Below are 19,430 nucleotides of genomic sequence, written 5' to 3' on the forward strand. Positions count from 1 at the left end.
AATAAACAATTCAGTGGGAGATATGAGGCACAAAACCCTAGTAAAATATGACACAGAAAGAGCAATAATGTATTTCTCACTTAAATTTAACTTGTCATAGTTTGTTATTAATATGCAAATACAATAAACTTTTAAAACATTATATTTACTAAGATTCTGGCAATAGCTTTATGTAACAAGACACGGCATACCAGGACTGCCACTCAACTTGTTTATGGTGAGTCTCAGCTTCAATATGAAGCTGCCAAAGAAAAATATCAAAACCTGCTTTTTACATGCTAAATATCTCAGCAAGTATGCCATTAAACACAGTAATGAACTTAAGATAGCAAGAGTAAGGAGTTACAAAAACTAAACATTTCGGCCTAAACAAAATTTATACAAAAAAAATATAACTGCACTGGTTACATAAAATCTTCCTGACTGGTTAAAACTTAACAGTATAAAACATGCATTTTAGAATCTTTTAACTATCTAGTTCAAAAAGTACCAGTGTTTATTTGAAATGATTTCTTTCCAAAGCCAAAGTGTAGTCAAAATTAATTCATGTGACATAACACATTGTAATGCTAAAAAATATTCTGAATTATTGAAGTGGAGGTAAATTGCAGAGCTTTTGGGACTATCTCATGCTGCACAAGGCTATTTCGATGGTTCATTCAAGGCAGCATATGACAGAGTCCAAGGATGTCACTAAGCTCAATAAAGGGCGAGATTGCTGGTATCCAGCTCTGACCTCCCCAGGAAGCATGGCTGCTGCATCCACAAAAATAGGATGTGTGAGAATCAAAGGCACACTATTCTGCTAGCTAAAGAGATAGCAACCCCCTCCCCCCAACCTAAAAGTTGCTTCCCCAGGTAAATAAAAAGTATACAAGGGAAAAAAAATTTAAAGTACACTTATCTACAGAATCAGGATTTTGGATTATCAATGTAATCCCTACCTCAAAAATGCTAACTAAAGTTGTCTGGATATTTCTGATACCATCTTAAAGATGTATTCAGATTCAATTTCCGTTGATTTATAATTAGGTAATTATAGTCAAAAATATTCACTTTATCCCTAACTATATGAACCACTAGTACGACTGCAGTGTATTATCTCCCAGAGCCATTAATTAAGCACTGAAAGAGAAAAAAAAAGATGTTCAAGCAGCAGGCAACAATTATGGCCCTTTCACACGCGGCATCTGAGTGGCTACTGAAAGTTCAGGAATAATACTAAAAACAAGAAAAATCATGCATTTTAGTAAATACGTCATAATTTTCACAGCTGAAATTTCCTTAGACATTGCACTTTCTCTTTAAGGGAATCCTGATTTTTCTTAACGTTATGGAGAATCAGGACTTGAACTAACAGCCTTCTTTTTCTTCTTCCTACTGTGTTTCTTATGCTTCTTTTTCTTTTTTGTTTTTTCCTGTAAAGACAGTTACATGTTAGATATTACTGCCTAAAGAAATGCAAATTAAAAACAACTTCACCATGGTACCATAAGCTACTACACAGTCATTTTAAACAATACACACAATCAAATAAGCTACTCAAAATAAAGACGAAGAGTATGCCCTATTCCACTTCTCTAAAAGTCTCAAACAACCAATGTCATGTGAGGACTAAGAGAGTGCTTGTCAGTTTTAAAGTTAAGGAAAAACTCTTATTATATCATTAGCACATTAATGTAGGGTCTAATAAAGTTTCTTGTAGAAAATTCAATTGAACCATGCTATAACTTGCTGTATTTAGAATGCCACTGAAGCCTAGTAAAAGTAGTCAAATTGTGATTGGCCCAGAGGCAATAAGCCTCTTCAAGAACATCAACCAGCTATGTCCCCTTTTCCCATAACATCTACACCCCTTTTCAACATGAACAAGTTAGGGTGGTCACTGCCTAGACATCCCTGAAGATCAGGAAAGTGAATAAACTAGAGGAAGGGGTAGCAACAGACAAGATGAAATTTAACAAAGGATTATAAATACTGAATCTCTATATAATTTTCTTCTTCTTAGTTGCCAGGGTATTAGAATAGCTGGAAGGAAAGAATTAAAATGGTGGAACTGTAACCCATAGCATCCTTTGAAATTTGTTCTATAGCTACTTGTTAAATTCTAATTTGAAAGTTATCACCTTTTTGTATTTATATATTCCACAATAAAAAAAAATGATAAAAAAAAGAAGTTATTTAAAACAATGTGATTGGATAAAAGGGAGCTAGAATTTGCTGACTCTTCTGTTTCTCTTGTGGAATAGAAGAGAAACTTTTAGAAAAACAGATACCTGGAAAGGTGGTATCAATGACAGACTACTGCTAATGTTGATATTTATAAGCAAAACATGAAAAGCAAGAAAGAAGAGAGAGTAGTAAAAGCAGAGCTTTCCATCCATTTCCTCATCTATTAGCACTGTTCACAATTTCCTCTTTCAACGGACCCTACTAATTTGTGGCTCTAAGCGAATTCTCATCATTTCCCTTTTCATTACAAGGTTAAAGTACATGGGGAATTTCACAAAGAGCCCAATATCTTATAATCTGGGCTTTTAAAACTAAGTTTTGGATATGGGCTACTTTTTCATAAAGGGCAGTTGACTACTCTTCTTAAAATACTTTTCTTCTTTGTTTTTAGATTTCAGCTTAATTTTACTTCTTCAAAGAGGGTTTCTTTACCCTCTCCACAATCACTCACATTTCACACTCATCTCTCTATCTTGCACCATTATATCTTTAGGACCTAGCACAGTGCCTGCATAAAGATGTGTAATATATACCAGGTGAATGAATGAAATAGTAAAGGTATCCAAGTACAAATCAGAATTATCCAAAATTAACATATGAACAAAAGACCAAGGTAGACTTCATTTGAACTATTTTCCTATGGTGCTGGTTTGAATGTATTATGGCCCTCAAAATGCCATTATCTTTGATGCAATCTTGTAGGGGCAGACTGATTAATCTTTTTGATTAGGGTGTGACCTTTTGATTGGATAATTTCCATGGAGGTGTTACCCCACCCATTCAGGGTGGGTCTGAATTAAATCACTGGAGCCATACAAATGAACTGACAAACAGAAGGAACTCAGTGCAGCCATGAATGACATTTTGGAGAGCAACTGAGGGAGTCACTTTGAAGATGGTCATTGAAAACTGACATTTTGGAGAACGCCATTTTGGAACTCAATCTGGGATCAGCAGATGCTGTGCCTTCTCAGTTAACAGGTTTTTTGGATGCCATCTGCCATCCTTCAGTGAAGGTACCCTATTGTTGATGCCTTACCTTGGACACTTTATGGCCTTTAGATTGTAACTTTGTAAACAAATAAACCTCCTTTATAAAAGCCAATTCATTTCTGGTATTTTGCATTCCAGCAGCATTAGCAAACCAGAACACCCATTTAGAAAAAACTCTCATGTCACCGTAGTCTTGAAACATAAAATGTGATTTCTTAAATCATATATTATCAGGTGAACCTTCTAATCAGAGGTCTCTCAAATTAAGACCTAGGGAAAATTCTGGTACCCCAAAACCTACAAACGATGCCATTCTCATTTTTCTTTTACCTCTCCCTAAGAAAATGCCTTCCAAGGCCACAGCCAACACTTAAATTGAGTGCTCCTAAATTACTTTGCTTATATGGTCCACCTTATTCTTTGATTATCTCTGTTATTCACTTTCCCTCAGTTGGTATGCTTCTCATTTGGATACCACTTCCATTCTCCTTCCTCTCCTCTTCCTTCTTTCTCCTTTCCTACTTCTTAGTTTCCATAATGGCAGTGCCTGGCTTTAAAAACTATAAAAAGAATCACCTTTATTAGAATCATTTATGCTGTCATTCTCCTGCTTATTTTTCATTGCAGCCTGAATTTAGAGAAGCTTTTTTCTTTTATTACCAGGTTGTTGGTTGATCTGGAAGTAACTAGTATCAAAACTTGAAGGAATCACCATACTTTAGTCTCATATTTTATACTAGAGTTTAAGAAAGTCGAACAAATCTTTGAGCTTACATATCTAACAGTGAAATACTGAAACAGAAATAGAAGTTTATTATCAGTGTATTTTTCCTTTTTCCTGGCAAGTTTATCTTTTTCCTATCTATGAAGTGAGACTGCTGAAGATCATACCTTTCCCAACAAATAGCCATTTGGTTCCAGTAAATCCAATCATACTTCTACCATGACTCATTATATATTAAAAAATAAAAACAGCTATAGTGTTGTCATATAAAAACATTAAGTGATACTTGCTGTTGCTTTTTCTCGTTCTTCACTGCTTTTCTTCTTTTTCGCTCGTACCTATAAAAGTTTAAAATTTTGACAATCAAATGACATCTTAATGCCTTGTTATACTTCAAACCCTTGTTATATCTCAATAAGGTTTCAATGAAAATTAAGATTTTAAACCCCAAGAGAGTTGTTGTTTCTCTTGTATTCCCTTTCGACACCTAAAAAAAGCAGTGTGGTTCAGTGGGAAAAAAACCCAAGAGCTCTGAAATAGACAAGATCTGATTCTTACCTCTGCTTTTTATTAGTCTGTTTTATCATCTGTAAAATGGACATAATATCTACCCTCAAGGGGAACTTCCTGGAATATAGTAGGTATTTCTTAATCTATAGTGCCTGATAAGTGGTAGCTATAAATATAGGATACATTTGGTATAAGCCAACTGATGAAGAGCTTTTAAAAAGCAAATATCACCCCGTTAATATTTCATTTCAATCTTTTAAAGTATGCAATTAATTAAATGGTAAGTTGCTAAAGCTCATGTATATTTAATGTTAAGTCCAAATGTAACAAGTTTTATATTAAGTCCTATTTGTTACCACGTGGCAGGTAAACATAATTAACACAACATAATACCAGAGGATAAAAATTGCCTAAATGTTTTATTAATTGTGTGGTTTACCTGCTAGGTGACTACATATTAATATAAGAACACAATACATTAAAAAAAGGAACTACCAATATAAGGAAGCAAAAGGACTAAAGCAATAAAACACATAAGCTTCAGACCATTAGCTCTCAACAGGGGCAGCAGCTGACTCTAAGAGAGCACTTAAGAAAATACTGTTTTTTTTCTTGTTATTGTTGTTATGAGAATTGGGAATGGTATTAGTTGTGTGTTATCCATATTTAGGCAGACTGAAAGAAGGGATGCTGTCATGCAATGCCCAGAACAGTCCTGCAAAATGAAGAATTGACTCACATCCTGCAAGACTTTTGAATAGCATGCTAGATATTCATATAACCTGTTTATAAATGCAAAAACTAAATTTACTGTAAATCTGAACACAAGGTGTTTTGTGCAGGGTTTTAAGATACACGAATGTCCCGGAAGCGCAAATATTAAGTCAACAGAGGGAAGACTGTTTTCTGTTTCATTCAGAGCTTTACTAAGGATTGTCCACCATTATGGAAAATATACTGAAGGCAATGCTACTGTATGGTATTTGAACGCCAATAGAACACACATGCCACACTCTAAATTTTGTTACATCTTAAGATTTTATGTCTTCTAGTGTTATCATAAGCAAGTATTTACATATTGAAATATAATCTTATGAAATTAAAAATTATTTTCTTTTATTTCTCCTTTATATTTCTGTTAGGGGATTATAATATTAAAAACATGTTATAGATAGGTTACCTTAAGCTATGAATTTTATTTCAGGAGATATTACAAAATATTGCTACAAAAATAAGGCAAAATGTCTGAGGACTGAGGGCCACTGTTACAAAGTACAATGAAGTCAGAGAAGATGTCAACAGACACAAACAACAAAGACAAGTCTTGGTGGGTGGAGATGAAAACAGAGTGCACAGAGATACAGCTGGGTGGTGCTGGGGTGGGAGGAGGCCAACACAGAAAGGAGATAGAATCAAGAACAACAGCTCTTGTGACAACCTGCCAAGACTCTTGAAACCAAGTGTAAGATCCTCTATATTACACTGTTGGGGGGTTGATTATATTGATCTCTGAAGGAAGTTGCAGCTTTAAATATCAGTAATTCTGTTGAAACCTTGGTTTAGATTTTAATACAATAACCCAATAAGAATTATGCAAACTTTACTCATCACTTACTCTGACCCAGGCATATGTAAAGTGTTTACAATTTATCATCTCATTTAGTTCTACAATAAAGTAATATGATAGGTTCCTAATTTTACAGATGAAGAAACCAACATCAAGAGAGAAACACTTAAAAGATAACTTACCTCAAATCAACTAAGAACAGATTCTAATTCCAACAAAGTACAAAATCTAAGATAGGGATTGTTATACCTAAAAAAGACTGTAGAGATTACCTACTCCATCTCCCTCATTACCTTTCCACTCCCCAAATAGTCGCTCAAACCAAAAAACAAGAATAATGTCAACTAAATCGAGACCATACAATGCAGTGTTCTAGTTTAACCACATAAAGGGATGATGGATTTCAATATGCTGTACATTATACAGCATCTTTCATATAATCAGAATGGTAAAACAAGAGAAGGAAAATATTAGAGGAGTAAAAATAATATATCTAAGATTAGCAAGATGTGGAAATATGGTTAATCATCAAAATAATAGTCATGTAATTTTCTTCTGGAAAATGCAAAATTAATTCTGAAACAGAACAACCTCCATTTCTTTTTCATATTACCTCATGTTATAGAAGTGAATAAATCAAGGAAGTATTTCTTTTTACTAATTCATATTTGTTAAATTAAATAACATTTTGAAGTGGAGAAAATTTACTTAACTTACCTCCTCAATATAATCAGATTCTGACAAGGACTCAGATGATAAAGGTTTATCTTCAGGATACATCTTTCTTTTTTTGCTGAGTCCTTTATTATCCTATGAAAAATAAATACAAATTTCTTGACTCAATAAGATACCATAACACCATGCAACAGAATTTTTTAATGTTTCTAAGTTCCATTTAACAATTCTTCCAATTATCACTAAAATTACCCATTTTCATTTTAGAAATGTCCAATTAACCAGGATTTAGTCTTTAATTCCATAAAACCATGCTTTTATTAAATAACTTGAAAAGAAATAACTACATATCCATTTAGATTCAATATCTTCCTTATTTTCTTTTGGTATAAAATTTGGGTCCCTTGTGTTGTAATCTGTGCTACACACGATTGGATTCAGAACAGGTCTAGCGCTGCAAAAAGAAAATCAGAGAATATCTAAAAAAAAAAACTCTACAAAGTAAGTTCTTCAGTGCATTTAAAGTGTTAAGGTTGTATTTTTAAAAATTTAATCTCTAGGTATGGTTAAAGATGAGAAAATGAACAGCTCTGGGGAAGGAGAGGGGAAGATTGGGGAAGTACTCAGAGGCTTCAAATATATATTTTCAGAAACAAAACATTATGAAAATATCTGAACCAAGTATGGCAAAATACTAAGATTAAATAAAACTGCACAGTGGATATGCTGGTTTTCATTTCGTTATTCTCTACATACTTTTCTATATGTCTAAAGTAATTTGTAACAACAACAAAAACAACAAAAACCACACAATGGAAAAGATATTCACTTTCTAATCTTACAGAGAAAAAGCAGGCTAGAAAACTTTTTCAGAGAGAATAAGCCCAATTTGTTTTTTGAAGAAAAAAAGATATAAACAGGAAAAAATCATGGAGAAAATTAACAGTGACTGAACATCTCTCTATGTGTTGGATTATAGGAGACTTTATTTTGTTTTTTGCAAACAGCTTTTATTATTTTTGTAAAAATAATAAATGTTTATTGTAAGAAAATTCACCCAAATCTGACCACCAAATAGTAAATATCATTAAGATGTTTGCGTATATATAAAAACTCTCTGTGTATATAGATACAATTTTAGATAAATACTTGGTTTTTTGGAATCTGTTCTTTTTACCCAATATGTCATGAGTATCTTTCTATGCCAACTACATCACCATTATAGCTGCCTTTGATGTTCATTCTAAGTATATACCATAATTTACCTTACCCATCTCTTTCTGGAGGGCAGATATATGGGTTCTTTGCTATTAAAAATAACACTGAAATAGAATGAACAATCCTTATATGTGAATATAAAATCTTTACCTAATATTAATGACAAAATCAAAGACCAAATGATTTTCACCCTAATGATTATCTCAGTTATGCAACACCCTCAAGATCTTGTGTCTTATGTGTCACCCATACATGAATCACATTTTACCAAGTAAGCCTTCTTATCAAACAGCATTAAAACACACAACAGGAGGATCCAAGATGGCAGATTAGGAAAGACAGAGCAAACTACTTCTCTGTGAAAAACACTAGATAAAAGATAGAAAGTGCTCCAGAATACCAGTTCCAGCGTTGCATCAGCTGAACAAGGTCCGCTAAATCCACAGGGACTGTGCACTGGGTGAAACCGAGAGTCTGTGCTCAGAAACAAGTAAGTGAGGCTGCTGGGGAAAACAGCAGCCATGCCACTGTTGGAAGAAACTGGGGGTCAGCATTCAGAGACAGATGAGTTTAAAAACCCCAAAAGTGGCTGCAGATCTGTCAGCGAGAGACACACAGTCAAGTGTGGTGGGGAATGCCTTCCATGCCCTGGGTGCCCACCTCGGTATGTGGCATGGATGATAGACTTTCACACACCTGAAGCTAATTGTCCGGGAGCTAGGAAGGTGGAGGTCCATGAAAGGGGGCAATTACCATGCCCCGTACAGCCAAGTTCGCAGCGGGCTGGGAATGCCCCCGCGCTGTGCTGCAGCCAAGAACATCCCTAGGGGTATTTTGCTCGCCTGTGATGTTGCACAGTCTACCCTCCGTGGAAGCCCACAGAGGACACAGCTTGGACGCAGGGTCCCATGCAGAAGTCCCAAGGGCCCTACACCAATACCAGGGACTGTGGGCCCACAGCAGGGAGATACTGTGCGGTGTCTGAGCCGAAGGGTTGGGCCTGTGCAACGGCTTTAAGTCTCCAGAACAGCTGGGAGATTTGAGCTTTAATGCCTTTCCTCCCTAACCGCACAGGGCATAGCCCCCAACATCAGGGCTGGCTGCACCAACTACCCACGGAAATTTGGTGCACTGACTGGACCCCGACAAGATTCAGACCCCCAACAGGTGCAGAGACAAAGTTGGGGAGAACTGGCTTGAGGGTAATAGGTGGCATGGGGGTGCCGTCTGCTGGCAAGTCAGAGAAAGTGCACTCCACCAAGCTGCAGCTCTGACAAATTATAAATAATTGTTCAAATAAGACTGTATATCCTAAAAGAACACTATGAAGATAAGCAAATGCCAAGAGGTCAAAAACAACAGAAAACTTGAAAGCATATGAAGAAACCAGAAGATATGGATAACACAAACCCAAACACCCAAATAAAAAAATCAGAGGAGACACAGTACTTGGAGCAATTAATCAAAGAAGTAATAACAAATAACAGCATCATAGCACAGGATATAAATGACATGAAGAAGACCCTAGAAGAGCATAAAGAAGAATTTGCAAGAGTAAATAAAAAAATAGATGACCTTACGGAAATAAAAGAAAATATTGATCAAATTATAAAGAATCTGGATAAACACAGTACTAGATTAGAGGAAGCTGAGGATAGACTAAGCAAACTGGAAGAGTGCAGAATGGAAAGTAAAAGTACAAAAGAAAGAATGGAGAAGAAAATAGAAAAATTCAAAATGGATCTCGGGGATATGATGGACAACATAAGCACACAAATATAAGAATCACTGGTGTTCCAGAAGGGGAGGAAAAGGGTAAAGGTCTAAAAGTATTCAAAGACACTGTTGGGGAAAACTTCCCAACCCTTCTAAACAAGATAAATATGCAAATCATAGATGCCCAACAAACTCCAAACAGAATAAATCCAAATAAACCCACTCCAAGACATATTCTGATCAGATTGTCAAATGCTGAAGAGAAGGAGCAAGTTCTAAAAGCAGGAAGAGAGAAGCAATTCACTACTACAACAGAAACAACATAAGAGTAAGTAGTGGGGACTTGGGCAAGATGGTGGCATAGAGAGGAGTGGAAGCTAAGTAGTCCCCCTGGAACAACTACAAAAAACCAGAAACAACTAGTAAATAATCCAGAATAACTGCGGGGGGACAAACGAGACCATCTACTCATCATACACCAACCTGAATTGGGAGGAATGCCTGAGAACACAGCATAAAATCTGTAAGTAAAACCTGTGGAACCAAGTCGTGAGACCCCCTCCCCCATAGCCTGAGCTGCAAAGCCTTGTGGTACCAGAGAGAAGCTCTCTCCCAGCAAGCGAATATAGCTCAGCTGAGCTCCAAATGGGGTTTTAAGTAGTGAGTGTGAACTGCTCACTACAGGTATGCATCCCCCAAAAACAGACAGAGGCTTTGGGTGACGACTGACCTGGGAGAGCTGGAGGGTCGCCTTGGACTGGGTCTGAAGGGGACTATCTGTTTCTTTTTAGGCTCAGTGGAGAAAGCCCCAGTCATTTTCAGTTTCCAGGGCTGTGACTCGGGGAAGGGTGGAGACAGCACAAGCAGAGAGTGAGACCATTGAAATGCTAATGACCTCCACCTGAGGGGTCTGTCTTCTCTAGGAGGAAAGGGGTGGGGCCCTTTCCATTCAGAACCAGACCCCAGAGCCTGGGGGAACATGGCCATACCTTCTCACACCAGTCAAGAATTATAGGCTAACAGGCATCACCTGCTGGGCAGAAAAGCACAGTGACCTGAGGCATCAAAGGGTGGAGCAATTTTCTAAGACACACCTGCAGGGAAACCAGATACTGAATATTTCTTCCCTCTGGGACCTGAGCCTGTTCTGGTCTGGGAAAACCTGATTTGGATAACCAAGGAAACCATGCCTAGACAACAGAAAATTACAATCTACACTAAGAAAAACAAAGTTATGGCCCAGTCAAAGGAACAAACGTACACTTCAACTGAGATACAGGAATTTAAACAACTAATGCTAAATCAATTCAAAAAGTTTAGAGAAGATATTGCAAAAGAGATAGAGGCTGTAAAGGAAGCACTGGGCATGTATACGGCAGAAATCAAAAGTTCAAAAAAACAACTAGTAGAATCTATGGAAATGAAAGGCACAACACAAGAGATGAAATACACAATGGAAACATACAACAGCAGATCTCAAGAGGAAGAAGAAAACACTCAGGAACTGGAGAACAAAACACCTGAAAGCCTACACGCAAAGGAGCAGATGGAGAAAAGAATGAAAAAATATGAGTAACGTCTCCGGGAACTCAAGGATGAAACAAAGTACAATAATGTACGTATCATTGGTGTCCCAGAAGGAGAAGAGAAGGGAAAGGGGGCAGAAGCAATAATAGAGGAAATAATTAATGAAAATTTCCCATCTCTTATGAAAGACCTAAAATTACAGATCCAAGAAGAGCAGCGTATTCCAAACAGAAGAGATATGACTAGGCCTACTCCAAGACACTTAATAATCAGATTATCAAATGTCAAAGACAAAGAGAGAATCCTGAAAGCAGCAAGAGAAAAGCAATCCATCACATACAAAGGAAGCTTAATAAGACTATGTGCGGATCTCTCAGCAGAAACCATGGAGGTAAGAAGGAAGTGGTGTGATATATTTAAGATACTAAAAGAGAAAAACCGCCAACCAAGAATCCTGTATCCAGCAAAGCTGTCCTTCAAATATGAGGGAGAGCTCAAAATATTTTCTGACAAACAGACAATGAGAGACTTTGTGAACAAGACACCTGCCCTACAGGAAATACTAAAGGGAGCACTACAGGGTGATAGAAGACAGGAGTGCGTGGTTTGGAACACAATTTTGGGAGATGGTAGCACAACAATGTAAGTACACTGAACAAAGGTAACTATGAATATGGCTGAGAGAGCAAGGTGGGGAGCATGTGAGACACCACAAGAAAGGAGGAAAGATAACGACTGGGACTGTGTAACTTGGTGAAATCTAGAGTATTCAACAATTGTGATAAAATGTACAAATATGTTCTTTTACGAGGGAGAACAAGCAAATGTCAACCTTGCAAGGTGTTAAAAATGGGGAGGCATTGGCGGAGGGATGCAATCAGCATAAACTGGAGACTGTAACTAATAGAATCATTGTATTATGCTTCCTTTAATGTAACAAAGGTGATATACCAAGGTGAATGCAGATAAGAGGGGGGGATAGGGGAAGCATGTTAGACACTTGACATTGGTGGTATTGTCTGATTCTTTATTCTACTTTGATTTAAGGTTATTTTTCCTTTTGCTGCTTCCTAGCTGTCATTTGTTTTTCCTCTTTCTTTTGCCTCTCTACCTTCTTTGACTCCCTCCTGCCTTGTGGAAGAAATGTAGATGCTCTTATATAGATAGTGGTGAAGGTGGTGAACACATAAATGTATGACCATGCAGAAAACCATTGATTATTTACTTGGGATGGAATGTATGGTGAGTGAACAAAACCATATTAAAAAAAAATGGGTTGATGACAAAACCTCAAGGGCAATATACTGAGTGAAATAAGCCAGACACATTAGAACAATTATTGCAGGGTCTCACTGATAGGAACTAATTACAATATGTAAACTCATAGACACGAAATATAAGGTACCAAGATATAGGATGAAGCTTAAGAATGGGGAGTGGTTGCTTAGTATGAGCAGAATGTTCAATTAGGATGAACTTAAATGTTTGGAAATGAACAGGGGTGTTGGTAGCAAGATGTGAGAGTAACTAACAGCGCCGAATGGTGTGTGAATGAGGTGGAAAGGGGAAGCTCAGAATCATATATGTCACCAGAAGGAAAGTTGGAGGTCAAAAGATGGGAATGTATAAAACTGAATCCTATGGTGGGCAATGTCCATGATCAACTGTACAAATACTAGAAATCACTTCCATGAACCAGAACAAATGTATGACAATACAATTAGAAGTTAATAATAGAGGGGCATATAGGGAAAAACTATTTACCTATTACAAACTATATACTATAGTTAGTAATATTTCAACATTTTTTCATAAACAGTAACAAATGTACTATACCAATACTACGAGTCAACAATTGAGGGGGGTTGGTTAGGGATAGGGGAGGATTAGAGTTTCCTTTTTTCTTTTTTCATCTTTCACTTTATTTCTTGTCTGGTGTAATGAAAAGTTTCTAAAAATTGAACAAAAATTAAGTGTGATGGATGCACAGCTGTATGAGGGTACCCAGGGGCAAGTGATTGTACACTTTGGATCTTTGGAAAATTGTATGGTATCTGAACAATCTCAATAAAAATGAAAAAAAAAAAAAAAACATAAAAAAAAACTGCCTTGAATGCTTGTGGTAAAGTTATACGGACAAAAAGAATTCTCTTATCTTGATTTTTTTTTAAATAAAACAGAAAAAAAAAAAAAAAAAAAAAAGAGTAAGTAGTGACTACTCAGTGGTCACCATGGAGGCAAGAAGGCAGTGGTATGAGACATTAAAAATTCTGAAAGAGAAAAATTGCCAACCAAGAATTCTTTATCCAGAAAAGCTCTCCTTCAAATCTGAAGGAGAGTTTAAAATTTTCACAGACAAATGCTGACAGAATTTGCTAACAAGAGACCTTCCCTGCTTGAGATACTGAAGGGAGCCTTATCAGAAGAGAAACAAAGTTCAGAACTAAAGAGATTTAGTAAGGGTAGGTTAAAGGAAATAGAGAGAGGTGAAATAAATAAATCTGACAAACATAAACCAAAGGATATGATGGCTGATTCAAGAAATGCCTTCATAGTAATAACATTGAAGGTGAATGGATTAAACTCCCCAATTAAAAGGTACAGATTTCCAGAATGGATCAAAAAATATGAACCATATCTGTTACTTCCAAGAGACTCATCTTAGACACAGGAACACAAAGAAATTGGAAGTGAAAGGATGGAAAAAAATATTCCATGCAAGCTACAACCAAAAGAAAGCAGGGGTAGCAATATTAATCTCAGAAAAAATAGAATTTAAATGCAAGGATGTTATAAAAGACAAAAGAAGTCACTATACACTAATAAAAGAGACAATTCAACAAGAAGAAATAACAATCATAAATGTCTATGCACCCAATCAAGGTGCCCCAAAATACATGAGACAAACATAGGCAAAACTGAAGGAAGCAATTGATGTTTCCACAGTAACTGTGGGAGACTTCAATACATCACTCTCTCCTATAGATAGATCAACCAGACAGAGGACCAATTAAGGAAAGTGAAAACCTAAACAATCTGATAAATGAATTTGAATTAACAGACATACATAGAACATTACATCCCAAATCACCAGGATACACATTTTTCTCTAGTGCTCACAGAACTTTCTCCAGAACAGATCATATGCTGGGCCATAAATGAGCCTCAATAGATCAAAACAGATTAAAATTGTTCAAAGCACATTCTTTGATCACAATGGAATTAGAAGTCAATAACCAACAGAGACTTAGAAAATTCACAAATACCTGGAGGTTAAACAACACACTCCTAAACAATCAGTGGGTTAAAGAAGAAATAGCAAGAGAAATTGCTAAATATATAGAGATGAATGAAAATGAGAACACAACATATTAAAACTTATGGGATGCAGCAAAGGCGGTATTGAGGGGGAAATTTATAGCTCTAAATACATACATTAAAAAGGAAGAAAGAGCTAAAATCAAAGAACTAATAGAACAACTGAAGGAGCTAGAAAATGAACAGGAAACTAATTCTAAACCAAGTAGAAAAAAAGAAATAACAAGGATTGAAGCAGAAATAAATGACATAGAGAACAAAAAAACAATAGAGACTAAATAACACCAGAAGCTGGTTCTCTGAGAAGATCAACAAGATTGACAAGCCCCTAGCTAGACTGACAAAATCAAAAAGAGAGAAGACCCAAATCATCAAAATAATAAATGAGAGAGGCGAAGAAATTAAAAAAATTATAAGAGGACACTATGAACAAACGTATGCAACAAACTAGATAATGCAGAGGAAATGGACAATTTCCTGGAAGCACATGAACAACCTAGACTGACCAGAGAAGAAACAGAAGACCTCAACCAACCAATCACAAGCAAAGAGATCTAGTGAGTCATCAAAAAGCTTCCCACAAATAAATGCCCAGGGCCAGATGTCACAGGGGAATTCTACCAAACTTTCCAACAAGAACTGACACAAATCTTACTTAAACTCTTTCAAAACACTGAAGAAAATGGAACACTACCTGACTCATTTTATGAAGCTAACATCACTCTAATACCAAAGCCAGGTAAACATGCTACAAGAAAGGAAAACTACAGGCCAATCTCCCTAACTAATATAGATGGAAAACTTCTCAACAAAATACTTGCAAATCAAATCCAAAGACACATTAAAAAAATTATACACCGTGACCAAGTGGGGTTCATTCCAAGCATGCAAGGATAGTTCAACATAAGAAAATCAATCAATGCAATACAACATATTAACAAATCGAAAGGGAAAAATCAAATGATCATCTCAATAGATGCTGAAAAAGCATTCAACAAAATCCAGCATCCTTTTTTGATAAAAACACTTTAAAAGGTAGGAACTGAAGGAAACTTCCTCATTACGATAAAGGGCATATATGAAAAACCAACAGCCAGCATAGTACTGAATGGCGAGAGAATGAAAGCCTTCCCTCTAAGATCAGAAACAAGACAAGGATACCCACTGTCACCACTGTTACAAAACACTGTGGCTGTGCTAGAAGTGCTAGCCAGGGCAATTAGACAAGACAAAGAAATAAAAGGCATCCAAATTAGAAAGGAAGAAGTATAACTGTCATTATTTGAAGATGATATGATCTTACACCTGGAAAACCCTGAGAAATCGATGACACAGCTAATTTGAGCTAATAAATTTAGCAAAGTAGTGGGATACAAGATTAATGCACATAAGTCAGTAATGTTCCTATACACTAGAAATGACCTAACTGAAGAGACACTCAGGAAAAAGATATCATTCTCAATAACAACTAAAAAAATCAAGTACCTAGGAATAAACTTAACCAAAGATGTAAACGACCTATACATAGAAAACTATGTAACTTTACTAAAAGAAATAGAAGGGACCTAAAAAGATGGAAAAATATTCCTTGTTCATCTAAAGTAAGGCTAAATGTCATTAAGATATCAATTCTACCCAAACTCATCTACAGATTCAATACAATTCCTATTAAAAGTCCAACAACTACTTTGCAGACCTGGAAAAGCTAGTTATCAAATTTATATAGAAGGGGAAGATGCCTTGAATTGCTAAAAACATTCTAAAAAAGAAAAACTAAGTGGGAGGACTTATAATCCCTGACTTTGAAACTTATTATAAAGCCACAGTAGTCAAAACAGCATGGTACTGGCACAAAGATCAATGGATAATGATCAATGGAACAGAATTGAGAATTTGGAGATAGATCTCCAGATCTACGGTCGACTGATCTTTGATAAGGCCCTGAAAACTACTGAACTGGGACATAACAGTCTATTCAACAAATGGTGCTGGGAGAGCTGGATATCCATATCCAAAAGAATGAAAGAGGAACCCTACCTCACAATCTACACAAAAATTAACTCAAAATGGATTAAAAATCTCAATATAAGAGACAGTACCATAAAACTCCTAGAAGATAATGTAGGGAAACATCTTCAAAACCCTGTATTAGGAGGTCACTTCGTAAACCTTACACCCAAAGCACCAGCAACAAAAGAAAAAACAGATAAATGGGAACTCCTCAAACTTAAAAGCTTCTGCACCTCAAAGGAATTTCTCAAAAAGGTGAAGAGGCAGCCAACTCAATGGGAAAAAATATTTGGAAACCATGTATCTGACAAAAGACTGATATCTTGCAAATATAAAGAAATCCTACAACTCAACAATAGTACAGACAGTCCAATTATAAGATGGGCAAAAGATATGAAAAGACAGTTCTCTGAAGAGGAGATACAAATGGACAAAAAACACATGAAAAAATGTTCAGCTTCAGTAGCTATTAGGGAGATGCAAATCAAGACAACAATGAGATATCATCTCACACCAATTAGATTGGCTGCCATTAAACAAACAGGAAACTACAAATGCTGGAGAGGATGTGGAGAAATTGGAACTCTTATTCATTGTTGGTGGACTGTATAACGGTACAGCCACTCTGGAAGACAGTCTGGCAGTTCCTCAGAAACTAGATATAAAGTTACCCTTTGATCCAGCAATTGCACTTCTCGGTATATAGCTGGAAGGTCTGAAAGCAGTGAGATGAACAGATATCTGCAAGCCAGTGTTCATGGCAGCAATATTCACAATTTCCAAAAGATGAAAACAACCCAAATGTCCTTCAACAGATGAGTGGATAGATAAAATGTGGTACATACACACGATGGAATACCATGTGGCAGTGAGAAGGAACAATGTCGTGAAACATGACAACGTGGATGAACATTAAAGACATAATGCTGAGCGAAATAAGAGAAATATTGTGTTACCACTAATGTGAACACTGTGGAAAATGTAAAATAAGTGGTTTATATTGTAGAATGTAGGGAACCCAGCAATAGACAGCAAATAGTGAAGGGGGAACAATAATCTATTAAGAACAGATAAGTTATGGAGGGTAAACAATGTTCTGGGAATGCTCAGGAACGACTATGGTTTCTTAATTTCTGGGGGGTTTGGTAGCAACAAGTTCACAGAAATGTAGTTATTTTAGGTTATTTGTTTTTCTTATTCCTTTGTTGGGTTATAGTCTGTCTATTTTCTCGGGGTGGGTGGAACATGTTGGAAGCAATGTAGTTATTTTAGGTTGTTTTTTCTTATCCTTTTGTTTTGGTTTTGTTTGAAATGTTTTCTTATTGTTTTTTTTAATTTTTTGATAAAGTTAAAAAAAACAATGAATGACTGTGAAAAAAAAGTAAATGAACAATGGGGGGAAAAGGGGAATGGAATGTTTTGGATGTTCTTTTTTATTCTAATTTTTAATTTATTTTTTGGAGTTATGAAAATGGTCAAAGATTGATTGTGGTGATCAATGCACAACTATGAACAACAGATTATACACTCTGAAGGACTGTATGTTATGTGAATATATCTCAATAAAATTGCATTAAAAAATAAAATAAAATAAAACATATGACAACATGGATGAACCCTGAAGGCATCATGTTGTGTGAAATAAGCCAGACATAAAAGGACAAATATTATATGAGCTCACTGATATGAACTAATTATAATAAGCAAATTCATAGATGTAGAATCTAGAACATAGGTTACCAGAGGATGGGGTGAGGGTAGGGAATGGGGAGTTAATGCTTAAATTGCACAGAGTTTCTATTTGGGTTGATTATAAAGTTATGGTAATGGATGGCGGTGATGGTAGCACAACATTGTGAATATAATCATATTATGTCCTGAATTATATAGGTTAATGTGGTTAAAAGGGGAATATACTACACAGGTCTTATATGTCAATAGAATAAAAATTAAAAGATAAAACATAGGACTGTACAACACAGTGAACCCTATTATAAACAATGGACTATAGTTAATGGTACAATTTATAAAAATGTTCTTTCATGAATTATAAAAAATGTTCTACACTGATGCAAAGTGTTAATAATGGGGAGTATAGAGGAACTCTGTATTTTATGGTGAATATTTCTGTAAACCTACAACTTCTCTAATAAAGAAATTTTTTTTAAGTGTCTATGGGAAGGATACACACTATCAGGAGTGGCTGCCTCTGGGGAAGAAGAGGGATTAAAAAGACAAAACCTGAAGCACATGCGACAAAATGTTAACTCTATCTGGTATGTACACGGGTATTTATTGAATTATACTCTGTACCTTATATTATTTTGAAGTACTTCAAAATCACAATAAAATTGTTTTAGTTGATTTCATGTTTGTGTATTACCAGCTTTTAGTTTTATATGTGCACTTTTCTTTAACATGAAAGTTAACATGTATTCTTATTTTATGATTTTGAAAATCAGGAATTACTGAGAATCACATCACACCCTTTTGTCAACCCTTATGTAACAATCATATGGTTTCTTTCTTTTGACTAGTTAATATGGCATATTCTATTCATACATTTCTTGTCCTTGAGTTCTTGGAATTAACCCAACTTGGTCACGATGGTTTCCTTTTTTAGAGTCTTAATGGACTGTTACTTGCAAATAGATATTAAAAGACTGAGTAAAGTATAGTAATGTTGGTCTGTAGTTTTCCTTCATCAGGAATTGCTTTCTTTAAACTTTTCTTCTTTTCTTTTAAAAAATCAGAAAAAAAATTTAAAATATCAATCACAAATTTAGGGGTGAATACAGAATTAATTATAGATAAATCATAAATGAAAATAAAACATCTAATTACAGTAGTAAAATATTTTTCAAACTTCATCTATAATACACTCAATTTGAAACATAAGTCCATGTTCTTTAATTATAAGGGCCTTCTTTAAAATGACTC

The 19,430-nt window shown here is 35.6% G+C and overlaps 1 protein-coding gene across 2 annotated transcripts in view; it reads right to left on the minus strand.

The window, feature by feature from the left end:
- Nucleotides 1-70: 70 nt before the first annotated feature.
- Nucleotides 71-19,430, minus strand: part of FAM133B (family with sequence similarity 133 member B) — a 30,478-nt gene continuing 11,118 nt past the window's right edge. For both annotated transcript variants that reach the window (XM_037836664.1, XM_037836665.1), the window contains exons 9-11: nt 6,744-6,836; nt 4,240-4,287; nt 71-1,418 (exon numbers count right to left, since the gene is read on the minus strand). In XM_037836664.1, coding sequence (XP_037692592.1) covers nt 1,332-1,418; nt 4,240-4,287; nt 6,744-6,836 — 228 coding nt within the window. In that variant the 3' untranslated portion in view covers nt 71-1,331. The remainder of the gene's footprint in view (nt 1,419-4,239; nt 4,288-6,743; nt 6,837-19,430) is intronic.

Source organism: Choloepus didactylus, chromosome 5, assembly GCF_015220235.1.
Source record: "Choloepus didactylus isolate mChoDid1 chromosome 5, mChoDid1.pri, whole genome shotgun sequence".
NCBI classification, from domain to species: Eukaryota; Metazoa; Chordata; class Mammalia; order Pilosa; family Megalonychidae; genus Choloepus; species Choloepus didactylus.